The 23,821-nt window shown below is 52.9% G+C and overlaps 8 protein-coding genes across 8 annotated transcripts; 4 read left to right on the forward strand and 4 right to left on the reverse strand.

Annotated features, from left to right (window-relative positions):
* Positions 1–215: 215 nt before the first annotated feature.
* Positions 216–2,896, reverse strand: AYO21_00085 (hypothetical protein; the record flags this gene model as incomplete). Its single annotated transcript, XM_022650077.1, has 4 exons — positions 216–230; positions 293–2,042; positions 2,097–2,814; positions 2,869–2,896. 4 exons carry the CDS (start codon positions 2,894–2,896, stop codon positions 216–218), a joined length of 2,511 nt encoding a protein of 836 aa, XP_022517403.1.
* Positions 2,897–3,565: 669 nt separating this feature from the next.
* Positions 3,566–4,407, reverse strand: AYO21_00086 (hypothetical protein; the record flags this gene model as incomplete). The annotated part of the gene is made up of 2 exons (XM_022650078.1): positions 3,566–4,240; positions 4,312–4,407. The coding sequence occupies 2 exons, from the start codon at positions 4,405–4,407 to the stop codon at positions 3,566–3,568; spliced, it is 771 nt and encodes a 256-aa protein (XP_022517404.1).
* A 517-nt stretch (positions 4,408–4,924) lies between these two features.
* AYO21_00087 (hypothetical protein) lies at positions 4,925–6,583 on the forward strand (the record flags this gene model as incomplete). Its single annotated transcript, XM_022650079.1, has 2 exons — positions 4,925–6,494; positions 6,549–6,583. 2 exons carry the CDS (start codon positions 4,925–4,927, stop codon positions 6,581–6,583), a joined length of 1,605 nt encoding a protein of 534 aa, XP_022517405.1.
* Positions 6,584–12,805: 6,222 nt separating this feature from the next.
* AYO21_00088 (hypothetical protein) lies at positions 12,806–14,251 on the reverse strand (the record flags this gene model as incomplete). Its single annotated transcript, XM_022650080.1, has 1 exon — positions 12,806–14,251. One exon carries the CDS (start codon positions 14,249–14,251, stop codon positions 12,806–12,808), a length of 1,446 nt encoding a protein of 481 aa, XP_022517406.1.
* A 505-nt stretch (positions 14,252–14,756) lies between these two features.
* On the forward strand, positions 14,757–16,681 carry AYO21_00089 (hypothetical protein; the record flags this gene model as incomplete). Its single annotated transcript, XM_022650081.1, has 6 exons — positions 14,757–14,840; positions 14,892–14,963; positions 15,035–15,167; positions 15,232–15,336; positions 15,395–15,971; positions 16,036–16,681. The coding sequence occupies 6 exons, from the start codon at positions 14,757–14,759 to the stop codon at positions 16,679–16,681; spliced, it is 1,617 nt and encodes a 538-aa protein (XP_022517407.1).
* A 1,081-nt stretch (positions 16,682–17,762) lies between these two features.
* AYO21_00090 (hypothetical protein) lies at positions 17,763–18,596 on the reverse strand (the record flags this gene model as incomplete). Its single annotated transcript, XM_022650082.1, has 1 exon — positions 17,763–18,596. One exon carries the CDS (start codon positions 18,594–18,596, stop codon positions 17,763–17,765), a length of 834 nt encoding a protein of 277 aa, XP_022517408.1.
* A 1,469-nt stretch (positions 18,597–20,065) lies between these two features.
* Positions 20,066–21,270, forward strand: AYO21_00091 (hypothetical protein; the record flags this gene model as incomplete). The annotated part of the gene is made up of 3 exons (XM_022650083.1): positions 20,066–20,142; positions 20,234–20,476; positions 20,535–21,270. The coding sequence occupies 3 exons, from the start codon at positions 20,066–20,068 to the stop codon at positions 21,268–21,270; spliced, it is 1,056 nt and encodes a 351-aa protein (XP_022517409.1).
* A 786-nt stretch (positions 21,271–22,056) lies between these two features.
* On the forward strand, positions 22,057–23,573 carry AYO21_00092 (hypothetical protein; the record flags this gene model as incomplete). Its single annotated transcript, XM_022650084.1, has 4 exons — positions 22,057–22,472; positions 22,559–22,832; positions 22,960–23,032; positions 23,134–23,573. 4 exons carry the CDS (start codon positions 22,057–22,059, stop codon positions 23,571–23,573), a joined length of 1,203 nt encoding a protein of 400 aa, XP_022517410.1.
* Positions 23,574–23,821: the final 248 nt, after the last annotated feature.

A 23,821-nucleotide genomic window follows, 5' to 3' on the forward strand; every position in this document is an offset into this window, starting at 1 on the left:
GTAGATTGCACCCTCAAGTGCACACCGTAATGAGCCTCTCCGGCTTTGTGCGTGAGTTTAACACAAACATGCACCTTAAAGCGTCACTCCAACTTGCCACGCGACGAGGACCTGAACGAGAGCCTTGAATGGCTATCATTCCTCCATGACTCAACGAGCCTGAGGCGAGCCGCCCCCTGTCCATCCCTGCTTTAGAGGCAGCATGCCGTGTCTGTTCAAGTGTATACGCTCTGCAGAAAATCACCACAATTAGCACACGCATTGACTCAACCTCAAAAGACAAAAAACTCACCTCGGTGTACGCATTCACTTGTATGCCTCTCTCCGCCATCTCCTCCTCACACAGGAAATCCAGGGGCATCCAAACAAGATGTCCCCGAATCTTGTCCAACTCCTTCCGCACAAGCTCTACCGGCATGTGTGGATCATGTAAATGGCCTTGTTTGATCGTCTGGCGAGGTGCAAAGTCATCGTAATCCTTCCACGTCTTAATGTGGTTGTCCGGGTCGGCGCGGAATAGATAGCGGTACACGTCAGTGTTGGTAGTGGCTTGACCCGTCCATTTTTCCCAGAGTGTGTCGGACAAGGGATCAGCCACGAATTCCCATTCTTCGCCAGAGTACTCATCGTTCATGCATACGGTTGGTGGTTGGGCATTGGGGTCATTGGAGGCGTCCACGGATTGCGCTTCGATCATGCCCAGGTGTTCGCGCCAGATGTGGCGTCGTAAAGTCGCAGCGTGGTAGCCTGCTTGATAGGGCTTGCCGTCCATGGTGGTTTCAAGCACTTTGGTGTCGGTCATGACGATCGCGAGTTCCGAGTCGTGCGAACCCAACATGGAACGATCGTTAATATTGCTTGATCCGCAAATCACCGTCTTGTCGTCCACAATCAGCAATTTGGCGTGGATGTAGAGTTCCTCTTGTACAAAGTTGTCCTTCTCGGCCTCGGGTTCACCTTCCCATGGTTCTTCGCTAACGAGCCCGCCACGAGCCATGGCATCTTCGGCGATTGACTCGGCCGAAGTGACGGGGTCCTTGACGTCGAGCTTCTTGCGCGCAGCTTCGAACCGGCGCTTGCGGTCAATAATGGCATGTTGTTCATCTTCACTGACGTTGGCGCCCGTGCCACGGGATTCCTTTTCGGTCTTTTCGCCTTCGTAACCATGGATGCCGCTGCCCATGATCTCCTCTGCCTCGGCACGCTGGAGCTGTTGGTATGACACTCCAGACTCTTTCTCCTGTTGAATGAGTGATGGGGTCCTATCGATGCGGTCATAGGCACGCAAATTGAAGACAAATATGTACTTGGTGGGATCCACCCCAGCGGCTTTGAGTTGTCCAAAGATCGAGTGTTCGCCTCGATTGATGCTCTTGTATTGATAATCCATTATGGCCCTTGTCCCGATAGCCGCGTCGCTGCGAAGATCACCTGCAAAACCTGGAATGGCAGGGATGAGTATGATGACTCGGAACTTGCGGTTTTCCTTTTCAGCACGGACGCATGCATTGACTATTGCTCGGCCGATTTGGTTGTGGACGGGCGACTGATGCTCGCCGGTAGCAGTGATGAAGAACTGATTTTCAATGTAGACATAGTGCTGGGCATTTTCAATCACTTCAACATAGGCGGTTTGAATACTGTGATCGAGTAAGATGCCACTGCTCCAGTCATCGCTGCTCCGAACCAGCTGCGCGTGGACAGAACCGGCATTCTGAAGGCCCTTGCCCTCAAGCGGACTGAGAGGATGCTCTATATACTTTCCCACTGGGTGTTTTGGTCTTTGAATCGCAATGAGGTCTTCGTCCGGGTTGGAGCCATCCGCCCTGGATCGAGTGGTCATACACAGATAGTCGACACTCTCATCTCGCTTGTATTTGTCTCGCTTGACAAAGTTCCACCTCAGGACAAAATGTTCGGCAATATCTAACACGGAGTCGCCAACCACAGCCATTGCTACGTCGTGCCATGGCATTCGGCCGTAGTCGGTCTTGTTGAGTTCGTTGTTGGACCAATCCTCGACTGTGTGGAAGTCCATGATCCTGCGTGGAAACCCTATCAGTCTGGGATTTATAGAGGGTCGTGTTGTGACATACCTGTTATTGTTGAAATCTTGTCCAGGGAAGATTTCGTTGACCACTCCGGAGGGATGGACATCTGCCAGAAGATGCTGACGGAGATCCCACCTTCCGTAGCACAGATCTAAGCCTCCGATGAACGCGAGGTGGTAGTCAATCACGATAAACTTCTCATGATGCGCCCAGTAGAAAGTCATATCACCAAAATTCTCGAAGACGTTATGGTCCGGGTGGCGCAGGATATGGATATTCCCGTGGCCAGGGCTGCCTTCGGGGCAAAGTGCTCGCAAGGCATGCTTCGTGTGCGCGGAATTACAAGTCAAGGCTTGCTGAACCTCCTTGTAGACGATCACATAGACTTGGACTCCGCGCTCGGCCGCACGCTTGATGGTTTGATCCAGACGCCATTCCTGGTTGAAAAACGGCGGGCGGCGCAGGAACAGCTCGGGCGAGAGCCACCAGTCGGCAATGTAAATTGTCTCCTTGGCATTCTCGAGACCAACCGAGACAGCCCAGAAGTAGTCGCGACCGTCAACATACCACTTGATGCGGTTATTGTCGCGCTCGGGGAAGAAGGACTCGAAGCGATGAGACTCGCAAATGGCTGTTCTCTTGCGGTCCGTCTCTTGTTCATGCTCCTCATCATGACGATGGTTCTTGTTGACCAGGTTCTTGAGCTTGCCAATCTTGTGCTTGAAATGGATAGCCTCGATTTTGGCATCGTGCAGCTTGGTATCTAAAATGGGGATAATCATCTACCTGTTCGGGCCGAAGGATTGACAAGGCAGACCTTTGAGCTTTTCGCGAAGCGCTTTCATCCTGGGCCACTCTTTACGGCTCTTTTCTTACCGCCTGAGGCAGAAATGTAATTACTGGTACGCGCGCGCGGTTCGGTGTCATGCGACTGCGACGATACAAGTGGGCGATGTGCGAAGGGCGGTTCAAGGATACTGCCGGGGATTGTCGACAGAACTGAAGCAGTGGAATAATATGGGAAAGAACAAAATGACGGACGAAAAGACTCGGAACAGGTAAGATGTGGGAACATAGTTTGGCAAACTTCATTGACCAAGGTCAAGCCATCTGAAGTGGACTGGGGCCGTGAGCTGCTGTTGGGCGCATTCTATCGTAGTGTCAGATGTTCAGCTCGCACGACCAACCAACTACGTCATCAGGCATTTCTTGTCCTGGTGTCCCCAATTGCCCCCCCTTGTTTCCCCTCCATGCCGCTCTCCGTCTCGCCATGTGGTCGCTGGTTACGCCCCAAGTGTGACGATTAAGTACTCGGGCAGTGCCAGGTAATCTCAGTACCTCGCACAGGCATTCAGTCTACCAAAGAACCTTCATCTGCACAATATGATGATATTGGTGTTGAGAACTATCGAGTAGTGATGACCAGGATCAAAACGCCACGCCAGCTGCGACCGGCACTGAGAGCAATGCGAATCCTCACCCCAGAGGAGGAACAAGAAACATATTTGATACACCTACATCCATCCAAATGACCCGTCAAACTCCCACACCACGTCTCGCTGATATCCTAGCCGAATCTGTTCAAAACTCGGCACAACGCCCTTGTCGTAGAATTGCACTAGCTTGTCCATGTCTTCCTCATTCATCTTGTTGAACTCCTCAGTGCTCCATTTATCACAGACCTCGCTCATCCAGCCCATCCTCTTGATGATGTCGCGTGTGGTTTTGCCCGGCGCAATTTTTCGGAGCATCCTCCTCAGTTGCCCAACCTTCTTGATGCTGTCCCCCGTGCCCTCGGGTAGCATTTCACCAATCTGTCTGCGGATAGCCGCCGCCATTCTAGGACCGTTCCCGTTGGTAGAAACCATGATCTGGAGGGGTCCATCGCGGTGGACGCTGCCAAAGTAGAAGTCGCATTCGGGAGGCACATCAGCGATGTTGGCGGGGACTTTCAATTTCTTGCAGTACTTCCATATGCGCGTGGATGCATCGGGGTCATCGATCGCGCTGAGGACCATGGCGACATTCTTTTCCGGCTCGAGATCGAGAGGGAGGAATACTCGGTCGACGTGTTTGACCTGTCCTTGGTCTACGCGGAATGCCACCTCCTCGTTCAAGCCCTCGCGAGGGCACACCACTGTTACTTTGGCGTCGGCATTGAGCAAGTTGACGATCCTGCCCGCTGCAACCTAACGCGCAGTTGTGAGTCAGCGCTGTGTGCCACCATGATTTTGGATTGGGGGTCACCATCAAAACATACCTCACCACCACCGATGACGAGGACTTCTTTGCCTTTAATCTGCCATGCCAGAATCAGGGAGCCTCCACCCTGGATCTCTGGGAATTTCGAAGGCATGATGAGCGCATAATGATATGGTCACCAAATGCCATGGGATCAGATCTGACTGCGAAAGGGGTCATAATACTGGATGATATGGAATGCACAGGATGTGCAAGTTCGGGAAAAGTATTCGGAAAATGGTAATATTGTGTCTGACAGCTGCAATGGGCGATTATGCTGGTAGTTCCAGGTACAAATGAGGGAACTGCCCTCGGTCTGACAAAAACAATCAGAGAATTCTACCGCTCCACCGTATAGTCACGTGGAGAGTATTTTCAAGTGTTGTGTGATTGGTCGATTGGCTCTGCCTCTTCAAAAAATGTTCACGTCCACCTTTCACACTTGCTTGCTTCTGGCTGCCCTCGCTCTTGTGTAACCTTCCAGACAATGAGAGATTCATGGACGAAACCTGCCTCGAGACGATGACATTGAGCTGAGTCGAGAAACAGTCCGTACTCTTTGTGCGAGTTGTCAGGCTCTCACTATTCTCTTTGCTTTGCCTAGATTCAAGCAACCCGTTCAGTTGACCACCATGCGCGGCGTTCAAGTCTTCTCCGGCAGGTCGCATCCCGCCCTCGTCGAGTCTATCTGTGAGAGGCTGGGCTCTTCACCAGCCAAATGCGAACTCGGTAATTTCGCAAACGGGGAAATCAGCGTCCAGATAGGCGTCTCTGTTAGAAACGAAGATGTCTTCATCGTGCAGAGTGGGAGTCCTCGCATCAACGACAGTGTTATGGAAATGCTCATCATGATTGCTGCATGCAAGGGCGGCTCGGCGAAGTCAATCACTGCCGTGATGCCCTACTTCCCCTACTCTCGCCAATCCAAGAAGAAGAGCCATCGAGGGGCCGTCACCGCAAAGATGTTGGCCAATCTCATGGTGGTAGCAGGGGTGGACCACATTATCACTGTGGACCTTCATGCCTCACAGATGCAAGGGTTCTTTGGCAAACCCGTCGACAACCTATTCGCGGAACCGATCATTGCCCGATGGATCAAGTCCAATGTTCCCCGTTGGAGCGATGCAGTCGTGGTGAGCAAGAATGTGGGTGGCACCAAGAGAGTAACTTCGCTGGCCGACGCCCTCAAGCTCAGCTTCGCTCTCGTGTCCACGGACAAGGATCGTTCACGACATTCACACCATCACAACAACCTGGCCGACAGCACTGTATTTTTTGATGCCATTGAGCCACAGTCCATGCGTTATCGCGACCACCTTCTGGATGGGGACGACACTGATGATGCTGACAATGAATCGGAGAGGTCACACCACCGAGGGCTTCCTCACCGTGCCAGGGGTCCCACGCTAAACGGTGTCAGCCGCTCTGGTATTGGCAGGCCAAAGGCAGTCACAATTGCAGCAAGCCCCCTAGTCCAGGCGGCCAGGGCGGAAACTCCTTCCCCTTCTGCTTCACCTGACCCGTCATCCCGCCTCGAGCCAGCCCTTCCCAGCGCACGTCGACCCTCGGAGTACGAAGCTAGTGAAGCACACAACGACCAGCGGGCAAGAGACGTAGTCGTGGGTCGACTGATCCAAGGTCACTTGGTGGACGAAGACCATCCCTCTTCAGCAATGTCAAGTATGTCAGCTTCCCTCGCTAATCTCGTGGGCGAGCGACCTCTGCAAGACGGCACAGACAACCCCACCAATGATCCCATGACTTCTTCGTTTGTATCCAATGCATCGTCCTTTCAACCCGAACACGCCCTGGGTGGGACCTTCGACGCGGCAGCAACATCGGACGAGGAAGAAGAGGGTATCAAGAATCCTGCCCTCGAGCACACAATCACCCTTGTAGGAAACGTCAAGGAGAAGACTGTTCTCCTGATGGACGACATTATGGATCGGTCTGGTTCGTGGATTGCAGCTGCCGAAACCTGTGTCAAGATCGGCCACGCCAGGAAGGTTTATTGTATTGCAATCCATGGCCTGTTTGGCGAAAACTCCTTGGAAGAGTTAGAAGCATGCGATTACATTGACTATGTGGTCGTGACAAATACCTTTCCTGTGCCGCCCGAGCGGATCCGTGCCTCGAAGAAGCTCATCATGATCGACCTCTCAAATCTTCTGGCTGAGGCCATCCGCCGCAATCACCATGGAGGTAAGTGCAGATGCCGTATTGAGAGTATTCGCTGCTAACTCGGCCATCTGGCAGAGGACATGTCGACGTTGTTCCATTTGAACGCCTAAGAATGACCTGCTCAGCCTGGATCCGTAGACAAGCCTCCTTGTCACCTCGCGCCTGTCACCTGTTCGAACAAGCGTCATGACCACTCGAAATGCCTTTGTTGAGGGCTAGCATGACCAATCACTTACGGTTCCACGTCCTACGAGTGCTTCAGAATACGTAATGCAAAGCATTCGATGCCACTATCCCTGTAAAGCAGGAACCAAAAATTGTCTTGGTTATGAGCTCACGGATATGCCTCGATGGCGCACGTCAGGAGCCCAGAAGCCCAGGAGCCCAGGGACTCGTCGGCACCTTCCGGACGTTGATAACGCCATGATACTGTCAAACCCCGGCTGATGAGCGCGATGTGTGCTGTTGTGTTACAACAATTTTCGGACGTTTTCAAGCCACTTTCGTTTCGAGCACAGGCGCTACGTACCACCCAGGAAGGAGGGACCACGCTTCTCTCAAGTTCGGTTCCTCCAATCAATGCTGGCGTATTGGTGACACAAACCGAATGGTAGCTCGAACCTACCCAAGAGTTTTCTTTCAACGACACAGGATCGACACGACAGAATGCCCCCGTATCTGCGTCCAATTCTCGGGACGACTGCATCTGGGGATGCATGACGGCCTTACCTCGTCTTTTTGCTGTTCTTCTCCCCCAACAGTAGGAGAGTTGCTATCGCGCGTTGCATGGAAGTAGGGACTTCCTACATGACACCGATTTCGAACTCCGTGTATTACCATGGCGTATGGATAGAGCCTTTTTTTTTTGCCAACTTTACTTACTCGGATATGCTGTGGTGTAGATCTCGGAGAGTGGAGAGCTGAAGCAAACGGAAGCGCATGCAAGATCGAAACCAAATCCATCTCTTCTGCCCAGTGAGAACCAGTGCATGCGGTGTGTTGCAGCTGCGGGGCTTGTCTAAGGGCCAGCTAGCGCAGATATTGAGAGTCGTCAGCCGGGACCAACTGATTAGCAGGGGCACGGATCCGGTTTGGGGGTCCTTTGGGGGTATTGTGTGGGCAACTTCTATGGGATCTAACGCTGAAAAAATCTTGGAGAGGGGCGAAAGAGGCCCGCAAAAAGCAGCACAGGGGTTTGGATCTGGCGAGCTGGAAATCTCTCGGTAAAAGATCGACACTACGCCTCGTTAAGGACGATCGAACGACACGACGAGAACCACCAGGCTGGTGTCGCTAGGCAATCGAGTCCCGTGCTTGTGGCTTGCTCCTCGCTCCTTGTTCCTCGCTTCACCCTCCGCGCTTTCACGCCTCAGCGTTGCGTAGCATTGAGCCATACAGCGACAGCACGGCCTTTGGAGGTCAGTCTGCCGCTCTAGAACACCTGGCTATCCTCGGCCGCGCTGAAGGACTCAGCTCAGACTTGGGCTGGACAGTCTGGACAGTCTGGAAAAGCCACTTGGTTGTACCTCCTCGCTCCCCATGATATTGGAGCACGGACTATCGAAACCTTGCCAGGGGCCTGGGCCACAGTCCAGCGCCCTCGAGCGCCCCACAAATCCATCCCGCGGTAACGATAGTGGGAAGTTCAACCCGCGCCGGTTCGACGACGGGACTGCTCGTTCAACCTGTCAACGCCTGTTTCTTCCACCAGATGCTGGCCAACCAAGAGCCCTATGTTGAGCAAATATGTCATCTTTACGCCTTCTTTGCCAGTACGAGTAGAATCAGGCAAACTCTAATCTTGGCTCAGGTCTGGGAAAAGGGGAATGATTAAGCAGCAAACCGCACTATCTATGCTCGTCACAATCCCTACCAGCTGACTGTGGGCTCTCAAGCATTCTCTCAAGAGTCAAGACACACAACCGGAGCTGAGGCGTTAGGCTGTCGGGGGGATGCGATCCCGTTGAGCTATGGGACACCCAAAACTCTCTTTCGGATGGATTAGGTGCGAATGCGACTTGCCGTTCCAGTGTTCCAAGCGTTCGATTCGCTCAATCACCGTCAAAATGTGACCTTTTGCCCTCTGGAGCCATCCCTTTACGGGTAGTAAGAAACGCTGTTGAATGGGTTCTTTCTTACCCAAGGCATTTCCACGCGGACAATACCACCGCATGCATTTTCATCCTCTCTGGCTCATCTCTGCACACAGCAGCAGCCACAATCCCTCCCCCCCTGACATTTCTCGACGCCAAGTGACAGAGGCATAGCGCTGCGACTGATCTGTTTGCTTGTCACGGTGCTTGAGAGCCCGGTCGATGCGTCGAAGCGTGATGAACCACCATGTTGTCCTGCCACAAGCCCTCACTTGCATAAACAAACAGAGTGCTATAAGTACCGCTCGATCTTCTCCTGTCGTGGACCCTTCGTCCTCAAACTATTACACTCAAGAAGCCTTTGAATCCGATTGCCCAGCTCTCTCATCAGTACGCTCAAAGGACGGACAAGTCCAAGATTTAACATCATGAAAACCAACACTGACGTGAGTCTTGAGTTTCGCGCACTCTGACACGGTGCGGCTCTGCTGGACCGGGAAAACATGACTGACGCTCAACATGTGCCTCCTAGCCGGCCAATTCTAGATTGAATTTCCGATACACTTATCAACAGTGTCCACAGCATCGATACATCAAGATCGCGGCCCCGAGAGACAGTCCTCTAGTTTGGCAATGCCAGAAATGCACAGCGGCCCACACCACCATCTTCCAGTGCACGGAATGCGGCCACAATTTATGTTCGAGCTGCTGTCACTACAGCACCCAGCGGAAGGGCGTCGTCATACCCTCCGTGAGTCACCCTCGCGGCTAGAGAGGAGATGAGAAGCAGACATCAATCAGGGAGATGCGGGCTGGCGGCCAGTGCGGTGCGGTGCGGTACATGTCTGCGTTGTGCTGAAGTACAACGGGATCTTTGGGTGTTGGCGACGGACTCAAACATGTCCTGATGAGGTGCATTTGGGATGTCCTCTCGTTCAACATCTCCTGTTGACTCGATGGATCCGACCAAATGGACCTGATAGCGGCTCTACGACTCTGCGACCACGATGTGGGTGGAAAGAGTGCTGGCACAACAACCACGGTGGCTGAGAGCAGATTGCACAACTGGCGATAGCTGCGTGGGGACCTCATTTCAGAATGCTTAGGGAGTGTCCACTGTCTGCGGACATGGCAGCAGACCTTTTTTTCGGGAGGGAACTGCTAGAAGTTTTAGCTGGTGTACACGGAACTGGCTGGAAAGTGAGCGAGATACCAGCGAAGTAATTCATATCATCACTATCACGATGGTCATGTCCATCTGTATCAGGTCTTGTCTGACTGCTTCCCTCGAGCCATCTCCATCTCCTTTGTGTGCCATGCACAACCCGTCCCAGCGAGAAGACTCCTGTACGCTCTCTAGTTGACCCTTTTATATATCACACAGATACACATACACATGCACATGCACATACACATACTCTATCTCCCTACCGTTTCTCCCTCCCGCTCCCCCTCCCTTCTCGCATTGAATCCTCCTTTGACATATCCACTGTATCCTCAGCCACCACGACCTCACAACCTTTCCAGGCCCGCCCGACCGACCACACATTCGAGCCCTAACAAGAAAACCAAACCAAAAAGTCTCGATATCAAAAGCATGATATCATATCCGAACAAGGCGGTAAGGAGATCGCGCCACATACCTACGGACCCATCCTCGCACCCTCCCTCCCGTCCACCCCTACGTACCCACCAGGAGTCGCGGAGACGAGAAGAAGAACCAGAAAGCGGGTCCCACGAGCGAGCGAGCGAGAGAGAGACGGTGACTGAAAGAGTGAATGAGTGAACGAGTTGAACGAGTGAGTGGATTCCCACCCAAGCGGAACCGATCTCCCTTGTCAGTCTGTCGATATAGACGACATTTTATTTTGTCCGCAAAACATCCCCACTCCTCCTATATGGGTTTCATTGTGACGGCTGGGTCCAGGGACGTGGACGAGGACGGACGCCATGCATTCATTCTTCCACACATAGCCACATACATACTTACATACGGATGGAATAGTCGTGTGGGCGGGGTTTGCATCTCTTCGGGAGACAGAAGACCAGCGACAGGCGAGGAAGATGCAGGAGAACGCTCCGGAGATGTGGGACAGGAAGAGGTGATCAGAGACCGGGACCCGGTGAGGATTCCCAAGGCACAAGGGATGGGGCTCAAGAGATCCGAAGAAGGGGAAGCAAGCAAGAAAGGCCGTAACTCGGTACTCGTATATCTCTTCCTATCCTAGACCGTCTCTGTCTCTCTTCCTCGCTCCCCACATACGCACATGCACACGCGCATACATGAGAAACGAGGATGGGTCTGCCTTTGGTCAGTACGAGTGTGTGTGTATGCAAAGAGGCCCCCGTCAAACGCCACCAGACTCTCTCAAAACTCGGAACACCAGGTATCCGGGGTTGGGATCTGACCAGGCAAGCCAAAACAGGGTTGCGCAGGGCAGAGCAGGGCAGGTAGGGGGAGGGGGGAAGGTTAGAAGGGACTTTTTCGTCGTCCTGCCCCTCCCCAGTCGTGTGGTGTCGTGTGGTGTCGTATTGAATTGTATCCAGTCTACCTACCGAGTAATAGTTTTGTCCCCCGATCCAGCCCATCCCAGCTAGGCTACGCTAGGTTACCATGAAAAGCAAGAAGGATTTTTCCCAGCAAGTACGAGGGTATTCGTCTTCGGACCCATCACGCAGGGATTATCCTACATGTGTAAAGTCCGAATGGCGAGCGACCCAGCGAACGAGGAAAAGGATATAGGAACAGACTAGGGCGACAAGGATGGGGGGAAAGGGGTGGAAAATGGTTCCGCCCCAATAGGTCGTAGGTGCCACAGCATCACAGACGGCAGATGCAAGTCTTGGGTACGGAGAACCAGTCCAAGTCGCAGGAAAACGGAGTTCCGAGATTCCCCCAGGTTCAAGTGTGGTCAGAATGCGTTCGTGCGTACGACGTGATGCGTGTGGCTTGAGGTGGAGAGGAGGGTGAGGTCCTGTGCATGTACATACCGAGTGCGAGGGGATTCCAAGGGACAAGGCACTGGTCAGGACATGGATACAAACGTTGACCAGAATGGAAGGGGAGGGGTTTATTTGTCAAAGATGGAGGAGAGAAGGAGAGACATGGTATTTCTACACAAATTGGACGGGCAGGGGCGACACGGATACCAAGGGGAGGTCAGGGACCTTTCTATCCAACTGATGAAGTGATCAAGTTGACCGACTTCCCAATCTGTCATTGTGCATGGCTACTCCCTAATTACCACTACAAGCACCATGGACACCAAGGTAGATATCTACAGGCACCTGAGGATCAATTCTGAAACATCCTAAATTAGGCAGGCAGTCAGGTAAGAAGCTATGAAGGTATGAAGGTAGGTAGTTGAACTCCAAGATATACCAAACACATAGCCATCATAGATACTTGGGTATGTATGTGCTTCGGTATGCAAGTAACCAATTGGCCAAGTATATATCCATGTTTTCAATCCGAGAGCGTATTTACTCGTACAAGTCTGTAGTCGGAAATATATTCCACACCTCAAAACCCAGACTGTGATTGGCTTTTGCCCTGGACTGCTGGTAATTCACGGTACCTGGTATTCCTCGCTACCAGATAGCTGGCTCGGTGGAGATGTACTTTATTCTTCTACGCTACTCTACTCAACATCCTACTCATACCATCGATATTCCTTCCACTCCCACTCCCCTGACCTCCTAATTGCTTCACCGCCCCTTTATGGGCCACATCATCATCACATCATCACCTCTCACCAATACCGTCATAATCACATACGTCACCACCGCCAGAAGCAGCAATCGCAGCAGTAGCAAACTGAATATGGAACCCCCGACTTTACCGAGCCCCGACCCCCATCGATCGCCAAGTCCGCTGCCCATCGACCTTTTTGTTCAGATCGAGGGCCCCCTCCCCCCTTTTGCCCTTAAGAACCGCGATCGCCCTCCCCGATTCGTACTACCCGATACTACGCACCTCCCGAGTAAAGACCGCAGCCTGATCTGCGTATCTGGCAAGATTGGTGGAACATGAGGCTGGCGAGACAAAACATCGACACCAGCGGCTCTGCAGTAGCAAAGCTCGAAAACGCGCAGCTCGAAAACACGCACTCTCATTCATATCAGTAACTTCGCTATACAATAGTCACCGCTCCCAAGCCAAATTCATCAGGCTCGGTCTGCCCAAGACACAAACACAATTGTACGCCAAACAACCCCAGACCTCCACCCTCCAACCCGTCATGAGAAATCTCGCCCCTCCAGCACCATCGGCGCAACCAACGTCCAGCTGTAGATGGCATAACATATCCATGCGCTGATGATCTTGATCCAGCTCGCCCAGTATGTCCGACCCACCGGGGTAAAGTCGCTCGAATTCTCCGGGTCCATTTTCTGCGTCAAAAGCGTCGCCACCCAGCATGTCGCCATAAGGAAAATCACGTGGAACAGGCTGTAGTTGTACTGCGTCCCTTGACGCTCGTCGTCCTTGGAGCTGACTTCACCGCTATCTTCATCATCCGAGTCCTCGTCCAGCGCCGACGCCGGGAGCGCCCCGCTTTCCACCGCCGCCCTCATGATCTCGCGCCGTGACGCTGGCTGCTGAGACACCAGCCCGTGTTCGTTCTCGTCTTGCGTCAATTGAGCGTACCGGTTCTTGCCCGTGTTCGACCCCATGGCAAACCCTTGTGTAGCGGCTCGCGTCGTCGTGTATGCGATGGTGAGCATGGTAACAATCGCCCCCAGCACCACCGTAGTTGTCCGTGCTCCCCGCGCACGGATGAGGGGATTGCAGTGCTTGTCATCAGGTTCCATGGCAACCGCCGAGAACGTGAGGTAGGTGCAGTAAACTGCTACCATGGCTGACTGTGCCAGACCTGCTTTGGGGTTGGCGTCTTGAATCGTCGGCTGAACACTCAGGAACGTCACGACGAAGAGGAGGACGAGGTTGATGGTGATGGCCGCAATGTTCATGCTGCACCCACTGCTGGCGAAGAAGATGTACATGACGATCGTCATGGCGAGTGCAGCCAGATACATCCCCAAGCTTGACCCCATAAGTAAAACTTGCCACAGCCGGTAGTTTGGCCCATCACCTTCATCAATCTTGTCCTGACAGAGTTCTGCCCACGTGTGGGCGAGATCGACGAGAAGAATCAACCCCAAGAGCACGAAGAGCATCGCCCCCACATATGCAACGTAGTTGCCCCAGAACATGAAAAAGCCCTCGGGTATAAAAAAAGAGATGACGATGAAGCCGATCCAAACCAGCAGTTTCGGACCCCAGAAGCCATTCTGCAGACCTGCTCGGGTGTCTTTGGTACTTCGGACTCCAATGAGCAGGATGGAGAGGATCAGATGGAACATGCCCAAGGCAAAATTGATGCGCTGAACCGCAAAATACCCATAACACTCAGATGAACCACATTTGAACGTCATATAATCCAGAGTCAGGTGTTCCAGCTTTTTGATGGCCCAAGGTGTGAGCATTATCCAGGCCAGAATACTGTTGACCAGCAGAATCATGGCATATGCAATTCTCGTGGCGATGGAGGATCGGAACTTGGACATGCCACAAGGTCCACAGATCATTGAACATGATGCTGCGCCGCAGCACGAGGCTGCCACTGACCACAGCGTCGCCGCAGATGGCAGGATAAGGGCTGGGATAGCGAGGACACCACCCATGTTGGAAGTGAGACGGCCTTGTCGAGGTGCCGAGCTTCAAGGTGTGGGCAATTGTGTTTCAGCGGATATCGAGGGTTTGACCCAAGGCAGCGGGATGTTTCTTATCGTTACTGGCCTATAATGCTGTGTTGATCGGTGGTAGATGTTGCTGGAAGAAACGGCGAAGAAGCGCAGGCGGCAAGTTCCTCGAGGGAGAAGTGAGGTCAGAGGCAGCCGGGAAAGCGGCACCTCCAAGGGCAAGTTTGCCGGACGAAGCCTTCTTCCCATTGGCTCATGAATCCGGCGGCATTCCATGCTTTGACTATTCTGAGAGAAGCCGTGGTTCGAGGTCGGATCCATTGCCGATTGACAAGTTCCTGGTGCCCCAACGCATAGCCCTCTTTATCTGTGCGTCCTCACCTCACCTCTCTCACATCTCACCTCGCAGGATCCTGGAGAGATTGAGTCGGTCTTTGCATCGATCATGACGGGATGACCACTGTGGTCTCCAACCAGAACTCTCAAGATGATACGCACTTCAGACCATAAGAAGGCCCGGATCATAACCGTGGTCGCATGCACCATCACCGCATTGGCTTGCGGTTCCAACGTGCGCAGGACCCTTTCCCCACCACGAGACGACGACTGACCACAATCTTAGTATGGCTACTCCATCTGGGGACCAACTTTCGCAGCTCGCCTCAAGTTGACTGCCACAGACAGCAATCTTATCGTACGTTGAGGCCTATGACAATCAAGATTTCCAAGAGCGGGAACGTTGGCTGATATTCGGGGATTACGCAGGGAACCCTGGGCAACTTTGGGATGTATGCATTTGGCATTCCTTGTGGTATGATGGTCGATGCGAAAGGGCCCCGATGGGGAGTTGCTTTGAGCATCGTATTGTTCGCCGCTGGGTACTACCCAATTGCCAAAGGTACGACCTCGGGAGTCCTCTGGTGTCCAAATGAGGCGGCACAAGACAACCTGACACTCAACAGCATACGATGCTGGCCCGGGACACTATAGTGTGGCATTGATCTGCCTGTTCTCCTTTTTCACCGGCGCGGGAAGCTGTTCGGCCTTTACTGCATCCATCAAAGCGGGTAAGACCTAACCCCCGAAATTGGGTGAGGCTTTGAATTATGGGCTGACTCTATGCAGCTGCCCTGAACTATCCTGAATCTCGAGGGACAGCGACAGCCTTTCCGCTGGCGGCTTTCGGGCTGAGCGCATTGTTCTTCGCTGGCATCGCCCAATTACTTCCTGGAGGGACATATAACTTTCTCATTCTTTTGGCCGCGGGAACGGTTCTTCTTCCTTTGATATGCTTTCCTTTTATGCGAGTTATAGTTCCTCCCACCTACCAACACCTCCCTCAGCACGAACGTCAAGTTCTCCATCGAACCAGATCAACCGGAAGTCGCCATCTTCCTCATCTCGATGAACCAGGTGCGCCACACACACGAACTCCCAAGACTCAACCCTTAATCAGTGGCGCAGAGCGAGCCCATGACTCCGAAGCCATCAACGGGGACGAGGAATCTTCCTTACTCTCCAAAACTTCCAGTCAGGAACAAGACGCCGAAGACCTAGAAAGTTCAAAGCATATCGAGTCTGACAGAATGCATGAGCATCCGCATTTAGACATCCGAGGTTTCGCTCTCTTGCCCCATGCCGAGTTTTGGCAGTTATTCTTGATGCTTGGCTTGATGACCGGTATTGGTCTCATGACGATCAAGTAAGTCTCGGGTTCTTTTCCTCGACCAGGGCTCGTAACACGGGCTGCTAACATATTTTTCTAGTAACATCGGCAACGATGCCCAAGCTCTTTGGAAACACTACGACCCTTCCACTCCCGAGTCCTTTATCGAAAGCCGTCAAGCAATGCATGTCTCTATTCTTTCCTTCTGCAGCTTCAGTGGTCGTCTCCTATCCGGCATCGGGTCCGACATTCTCGTGGCGAGGCTTAACCGGTCTCGGTTTTGGTGCTTGTTTGCGTCTGCTTTGACATTTTGTGTGGCACAAGTGGTCGCCACGGCTGTGTCGAACCCCCATTATCTCATATTGGTGTCAGGGTTCACCGGCCTGGCATATGGAATGTTGTTTGGAGTGTACCCGAGCCTCGTCGCACATTGCTTTGGTGTCCACGGTCTCTCGCAGAACTGGGGAACAATGACGCTCGCCCCAGTCATCTCCGGCAACGTCTTCAACATTCTATACGGAAAGATCTACGACGCGCATTCAGTCCGGAATGATGAAGAAGGACACATGGAGTGTCTTGTTGGGAATGACTGTTACCGAACCGCGTACTGGGTGACTTTCGGTGCGTCGGTGCTCGGTGTGGGATGCTGTCTGTGGAGCATCTGGCACGAAAGTCAGGTGCACAAAGCTCAAGGAAAAGACGGAAAGCTAGACAGGAGGAGATCGGACCATGAAAGAGTGGCCTGATTTGAGGTCTGTTTCTGGTGAAGGTGCCATTAATATAGACTATGCTTTTGTCTCTTTTCGCGCGAGCTATCTACCTACTCACATTCTGGGCTGTGTGTGACTAGCATACTTGGACCAAACCTATGAGCATAGGTACGAGTACATTGGATTTAGAGATTCTACGCCAGAGAATTTAGAATTTGGAATGAGCAATGAACACGGGGGGAAAGGGGGAACTGGAATGAAAAGGGGGGTGGTGTTTTATAAGGGATTGACAATTTATAAGTATACAACCAAGCCCATGTGTACGTTACGTATGTACCTACAGTGCCTACAGTTGCTACAGTATCTGCAGTATCTGCCGTATGTATGTACGTATGTATGTATACAATATAGACATCTATTTACCTACCCAGTGTCTTACCTCGTATCTACCTGACCCACTAGGTACGCAATCACATGCACACGGACCAGGACGGACTAGCAGTAGAACAAAAGGGCGATTGAGCTTGAGGTACTGTATCTATGTATGTAGGTATCATACGCTCTTGTGCTGACAGCTTGAGATTCAATCCCATACTCATACCCATACACATACCCATGTCCATACCTTCCCTGTCGCTATCCCTATTCCTCCTGCTATCCACGTCCACATCCTCGGAATAATGACGCCAATGACCCTATTGGTTAGAAGCCATGGGAGAAAAAGGGCTCGTGCACAGTAAAAAAAACAGAGGCTAGTAACAACAGTATTGAATGGGGAATTTGATCAAAGTGCGCTGATGCACTGTAATGCCACCACTCCCGTCAACGCCGCAGGAAGTCCTTCTCGTTCCAGAATATCCTTTCATGTGACACCATGCCACAGAATTAAGCCACTCGAAACAACCAACCCAGGCCGTTTCCAACGACCCTTGTTTACCATAAAAGTGTCTGGCAGTAACCCTTTTTCCTAGTGATTCCTCCATTTGGAAACCCCCACCGAATGAAATGATTTTGCTCCGTGTCCAACTCCATGTTCAACTCCGTCACGCACAACGATCATCACATGTGGTACGTGGCTCGTAAATTCTTCGGGTCATCATCTTGCCACTCCTGAGGCTCAAGCTTTGTCCGGTTCGATGGTGACCCGTGCCACCTCAGCCGCAGCAGAAGCCTCTTCCTGAGCAGCTGTTGTCGGTGCGTTATTTACCGGCGGATTGCTGACTAGATTAGAGGGTGTGGCAGGGGTATTTGCCGGAGCGGCGGTCAGTTCGCTGATCTGCTTTTCCAGTTCGCGAATCCGCATTCTCAGCATCTGATTCTCGCGAGTCAAGTTGGCGGTCTCTGCCTGGTAAAAGGCAGTCTCGTCGCGGAAACTGTTTCTCCGTGCCGTGCTGATCGACTCGAGGGGCGATGGGGGCCAATCACCACTTGTAGTATTGCCGGTGCTTGAGTCCTGGCCCGGCTGTGGTCGGAGGGCTGGCGAACGGCTTGCGCTAGAAGGTCCGCGCGAGATGCGTCTTGTGAGCGGAGGGACGGTGGGAACTGCGGGGTGAACCGATGGAAAGATTATCGAGCGTTCCGAGGCAGGCGTTTCGTCGTCGACCACTGCGGTGCTGCTGCCAGCCAGAGCCGAGTTGGGTTGTGAGGACTGCCGGGAGTGATGCCCGTTCTGGCCTTGACTGTTTCGGAGTGCGTCAAGTTGCAGCTGTTGCTCTCGGATCATCTGTAGCATCCGATTTACTTGCGCTTCTTGCTCCTGTTCCAGCTCATTATGGATTTCTCCGAGACTAGGCTGACGCTGATGGTGCGGATCGCCTGTGGCAATGGCAGACCTTCCACCGATGGTAGGGGGGCTCGCCGAGGCGTAGCTGTGACCGAACCCGATTCTCGGATCGCTACTGGAGAGTTCGCCGGGACTGGGAATGCTCGGATCGTTCAGGTTGAGGTTCATGGCGACCTGCGAGCGACGACGATCACTGGGCATCCGACCCAGGCGAGGAGAGCCCCTGTTGCTCAAAGAGGACCTCCTGGACTCATTTGCAGCATTTGTCACAGCGGCAGCAGCGAGAGATATGGAAGAGCTTCGAGGAGAAGGGGTTTGTTGGCGGTTGGGAGGAATGGTGGTAGACTGCAGGGAGCGGGGTTGCATCGGTGAGGAAGACATCGATCTGGAGGGCGGAAGAGAGTTTAGGTCTGGAGGAGCCATCACAAAACGAGAGGGACTAGCAGAGAGAGAGGGAGGAAACGATATTAGTAGAAATGATGTACGGGTAGGGTGGAAATGATTACTGCGGTGGTTGTCATGCCACGACGCAATATCGTCAGGGTTAATCAAGGGAAATGGAGGGGGGATGGCGAAGAGAACAATACAGTGGGCAGCTGACTGGACAAGATGCTTGGCAGAAGGCAATAGAGCTAATAACACAAGGGATAAGTTCTCTAAGGAAGCCTCATTGTATTCGTAATTGCTCAGGCACTGGTCGTGTTGGTTAACCACTGAGTATGTGGAACTAAATGGCCCGGCTGGAGGAGGGAAAACGGGTGAGAAGCATCAAGCACAGATGAGTGTTTTGTGAAATAAGCAGCTATGACGACGATGGCCTGAGGTTTGGACTCGTAAGCGGAACAGCATGAGGTGGAGAGGGCGAGGGGCAAGGGACAAGGCTGTGTCACAGGGCTAGAGAAACAAGAGACTGGATGCCTGGCACCTTCCGGGCTGTACACCTGTAGGGCTGTTGAGGTGTTACTGGGTGGCACAAGGCATCCCTATGACTAACCTTAAGGCTTGTCCAGGCTTCCAGGGACACCCGCTGCTGCCCGGAAGAGTTTCTTGGGGATGGACGCGGGAAAGGGAACCACTGAGGCGACCTCTCGTGCCTCTCCAACCAATACGTCATTCAAGTCACGTCTCCTCCAGGCAACCTGGAATGCACCCAGGCACCTCGGCCACTCGTCTGCTTGTTGTGCCTCTCCCAGACTTCGCCCCTTCTCGAAATTGAACGCGTTCGAGTAAACAACCACAGTACTCGGTAGTGAGAGAGAGCCAAAGCTACAAAACCAGAAGAACATCGACACTGTGTCCAATCACATCCTCCACCCCAAATTGGCGACCGTGGGCCTGCACTAATACCGGATCGGGAGCTGGTTGTTTACATACTTGGGGAGTAGCTTCACCCTCCCCTTCCTCCCAGCCACTTGGATTTTTACCCGCTTTTGTGCTGGCTGCCCGTCCAACGTCCGCTCCCCCCCAGCCTCCTTCATCATCGTACACCATCACAACATCCGCCACTCATCCATCCCTCCCTCCGATCTCGCCGTCGCATTTCTTTCCTCTGCCTACGTCTCACATACACAATCGCGTTGCGCACATCAAGACGAAAAGATCGCGCACTTGTTCCACACTGTGCCTGTTTGGCCATCATGTCAGGGTTACCATATCTACAGAAACTGCGCAAGAGCGACCTCACCGAGTTCGCCGAGACCAGCAAATTGCCTGAGTACGTCCCTCCTCCTCGCGCCTGGTACCGACGCGTCGTTGTCTGAGTCGCATGACCTGGCGCATGCTTGCTGACTAGTATGCGACCGCAGTTATGCTCATTTGAAGAAGGCTGAGCTCGAGATCGCTCTCGACGAACACTTGCGCTCCAACTCGACGACCTACGGCAAGGATCCCTCTTTGAGCGAATACTACAAGCGTCTGGCGAGCAGCTCGCGATCGCCCACCAAGAGAACGGCAGCCGAAAAGGTCTCGGACAGTGTCAAGACGGACGACGATGTCCCTGCTCCTGTTAAAAAGCCGAGAAGGAAGACAACCTCGACCACTCAAGAAGCGTATGTATCGCGGCTCGTTCTCGTCCCCTTGGCCATCGCTGACAATTGCGCTCAATAGAGAGGAACCAGCACCAGTCGTCAATGCGCTCATCAAGACCCCAGCCAAAGAGGTCGCGCGTCGGACTTCGATTCTGGCCTCCCAGATTCCCATACCGCCCTCGCCAGCCGTCGTCACGGACGCCATTGACCAACAGACGCGTCGCATTCGAACCTCCATCTCCCATGCGTATGAGCAAACTCAGATCCATGAATTTGCTGATGCCACACGCGATATTCTCTCGTCACCTATGACGGTCATCGTGCTCGCTCTCCTGCTGGAGGCATATGGCCTCCGCCCGCAAATCTTGCCCAACAAGCTGTTGACTGAAGTTCCCCCCATCCCGTACATCAAGTCAACCAAGACACCAATCCTGGTGCCAGATCTTTTCCTGCTACTGGATTCCAAGTTCTGGTCCCCATTCTCACTGTGGATCCTGACTTCGCTGGTTCTCCCAGCCGCCATTTCGTACTTCATCAATCTACCGCTGAAGGCTCATCCTAGCCACAGTTATTCGACGCGTCGAGCGGCTCTCCAGGCGAACACGCAAATGCAATTCGATCCCTTCATTTTCAGTCTCGCCAAAGGGTTGATTGTATATCTGGTGTATGCCTATCACTACTCCCTGGGTGGGCTCTACAGTAACTATACGATTGCGACCGTCAATGAGAGTATTCCAGGCGGCTACTTTGCTGTGTTGGTCGGGTCAGGCTTGGGCGCTGCGGTCAGCTTGTACGAAGCTGTCCTGAAGAAATAGGGGATTATGGGATCGATGCGAACCTACAGAGAATCGGTACTGCTAGGGGATACGCAGTACCACGAAGCATTGGGTCTGGATGTGTACAGTGCTTAGGGTATTGGGGATGTCCATTTGGGAACACAGGTTGATACGAGTTACGATTATTGTCGGTTGACCATTGACGGCGCTGAGGGTTTCAGGTGGCTTCTACTTTCGAAGTTCCGTTTCCATGAGTTCGGTCGATTCGGCTCTATACCCATGGCGATAATATTGGGGCTGGTGCATGTCTGGTGTCTGCACTGGTGACTGGGTTGGAAAGGTTCATGTTCTTGTTTAGATACAAATCACAATCGCTTTGAAATTGAATTATGCACTTTCAGCATCTCGATCTTGGTAGCTTTTTTTGGGCTTCTTGTAACACTGGTTGATCCTCGACGAATATAATTCAGATGGTTGCACGAGAATAGAGGCGAAGTTTCATTCCAGGCTGCCACTTGGCACAAATGAATTAATACACCAGGATATGTACGATGTAATACCTCGTATCCTGACCATGTAGGCGAGTGCCCCGCAGACCATGCGAAAGGGGCCAATTTCTCGTGGAACAGTCAGTCAAGACCGAGCTTTCTTGATCTTCAGGCAGCCAGCTGCGGGATTCGAGGTGATGTGATAGCAATCTTGTCTCTCATGATTGCACCATCAATTCGACATTGAACAATCTCTTCTTTCAGGTCTTCACCGTCTCGGTGGATGGAAATCCATTTCCGCCTTTTCTAGGCGCTCCCCAGTCCGTGCAGCACCATCATGGATCCTGGCACGGTGTTCTCTGTTCTTGAGATTGTGGGCGCCGTGGTGAGACGCCTCGTCGAGGCTGGTCAGACTATGCACGATGCGCCAGAGGGTCTGACGCGAGTGATCAACGAGACGGAGAAGCTTCGGGGGCTGCTGGACCGGCTCTTGATCTTTCAACGGGCCCTTCCTCAGGAACAGCGAGACATCATCGACAAACAAGTGAACACGACCGAATGGAGAGATCTTCTGACAGATCTGGACAACCTCACGTCTGGCAGGAAACCCGGAGACACTGGATCCGGAGGCGGAGGAGGGGAGAAGATGAAGCTCGCTGACCGGTGGTGGTGGCTCCGGAGGAAAGACGTCGTCGAGGACAAGGTGAGGAAATTGCAGGAACAGACCGAATGGATCTCGAAGCGGCTCGTCAAGTATTTCCATCATTTTTCTTCCCTCGTTCAAGCTGCGCCAGGTGAAGAAAGAAACTGACCAAGAACAAATACATCGTTTTGTACAGCGAGTACCTCTTCGAACACCACCAACAGCTCTCTCAGAATTCTAAGCAAGTCTCAAAGATTCTGGACCTGGTCATGTCCGTGGCGCTCAAGTTGAACTCGGACAATCTGCCCTCGCCTCGATTCGACGACAACGGCGTATACTCTCCCTACAAGGCCGAGGGGATCGCCTGGTACGGGCAGTACCGCTGCAAGCCCGGCCAGGATCTCTCCATGCCCTACTTTCGCGACCGACGACTGCTGGCAGAAAGAGCCTGGGTTGGCAACTGGAATGGGGTGATGGAATTGCTCGGGATAGCTCGCAAGGAATACAGGCAGAATTGGATCAATTGCCCTCCTATTTGCATGTCTCCAAGATCTTCCACATATGCTATTCGAAGCTTATACTGACTTGTCTCTCTAGACAAAGCGACCGAGCAAAACAAAATCACCAGTGGGTTTAGACCCCTTCACCAAGCCGCGTGGCACGGTGACAAGTCAGCCGTGGAATCTCTGTTAAAAGAAGGAGCCTGGCGTGAGTGATGCAGCGTTTTTGCACGTGGTTTGCTTTGGGACACGGCTGATTTACTCTGGTCAGGTCTCGTGAGAACTTCGCGAGCGACCAAAGATTCGACCGAACACAGCACGCCACTGGACGTTGCCCGAGACCACGGGTGGAAAGATCTCTACGACAATCTCAGCCCAGTCATGAGACGGCCCGTGAGCCACAAGACCCTGCACACCCTACAGACGCACCTTCACGACTTGATCAAAGACACCTTTGGAGGCCATCCAGACGCGCATCTCGACTGTTTTCTCCTCCCGGAGCTGGAAATCCTGACCGAGTTTGAGCGGTCGCGCATCTGGTTCCCTCTGAACCCTGAACTGCCGGACACAAGGGACGGCCTCGCCGTCCACATCATCCTGGAGCGGAACGAGCTGGTTGCCGTTATGCGATGGGATAAAGTCAAGAGGAGGACCTATCGGATTTCCACGTCGAAAGTCCAGGAGATCCAGCAAGCCGTTGTCCTTCGCTAAGTGAGCCCTTACCGAAAAGTAAATAGAAGGGACGAGTAAGCGGCGGTGGCGAGCTGACGATGTGGTGATGTTTCTATGAGTGATGACGGGGTGTCTCAAGAGACCCAGTATGGGGAATGATTGCACTTTTCTCGCCAAACCTCTTGGAGGGACTAGTTGAGGCTCGATAATCTATATCTCACTTGGTTTATTCGATTACAGGACAGATCCAAAGGCCACATGCTACTTGAGGCCGTCGTACAGAAGCA

Source organism: Fonsecaea monophora, assembly GCF_001642475.1.
Source record: "Fonsecaea monophora strain CBS 269.37 chromosome Unknown Scaff1, whole genome shotgun sequence".
NCBI lineage: Eukaryota > Fungi > Ascomycota > Eurotiomycetes > Chaetothyriales > Herpotrichiellaceae > Fonsecaea > Fonsecaea monophora.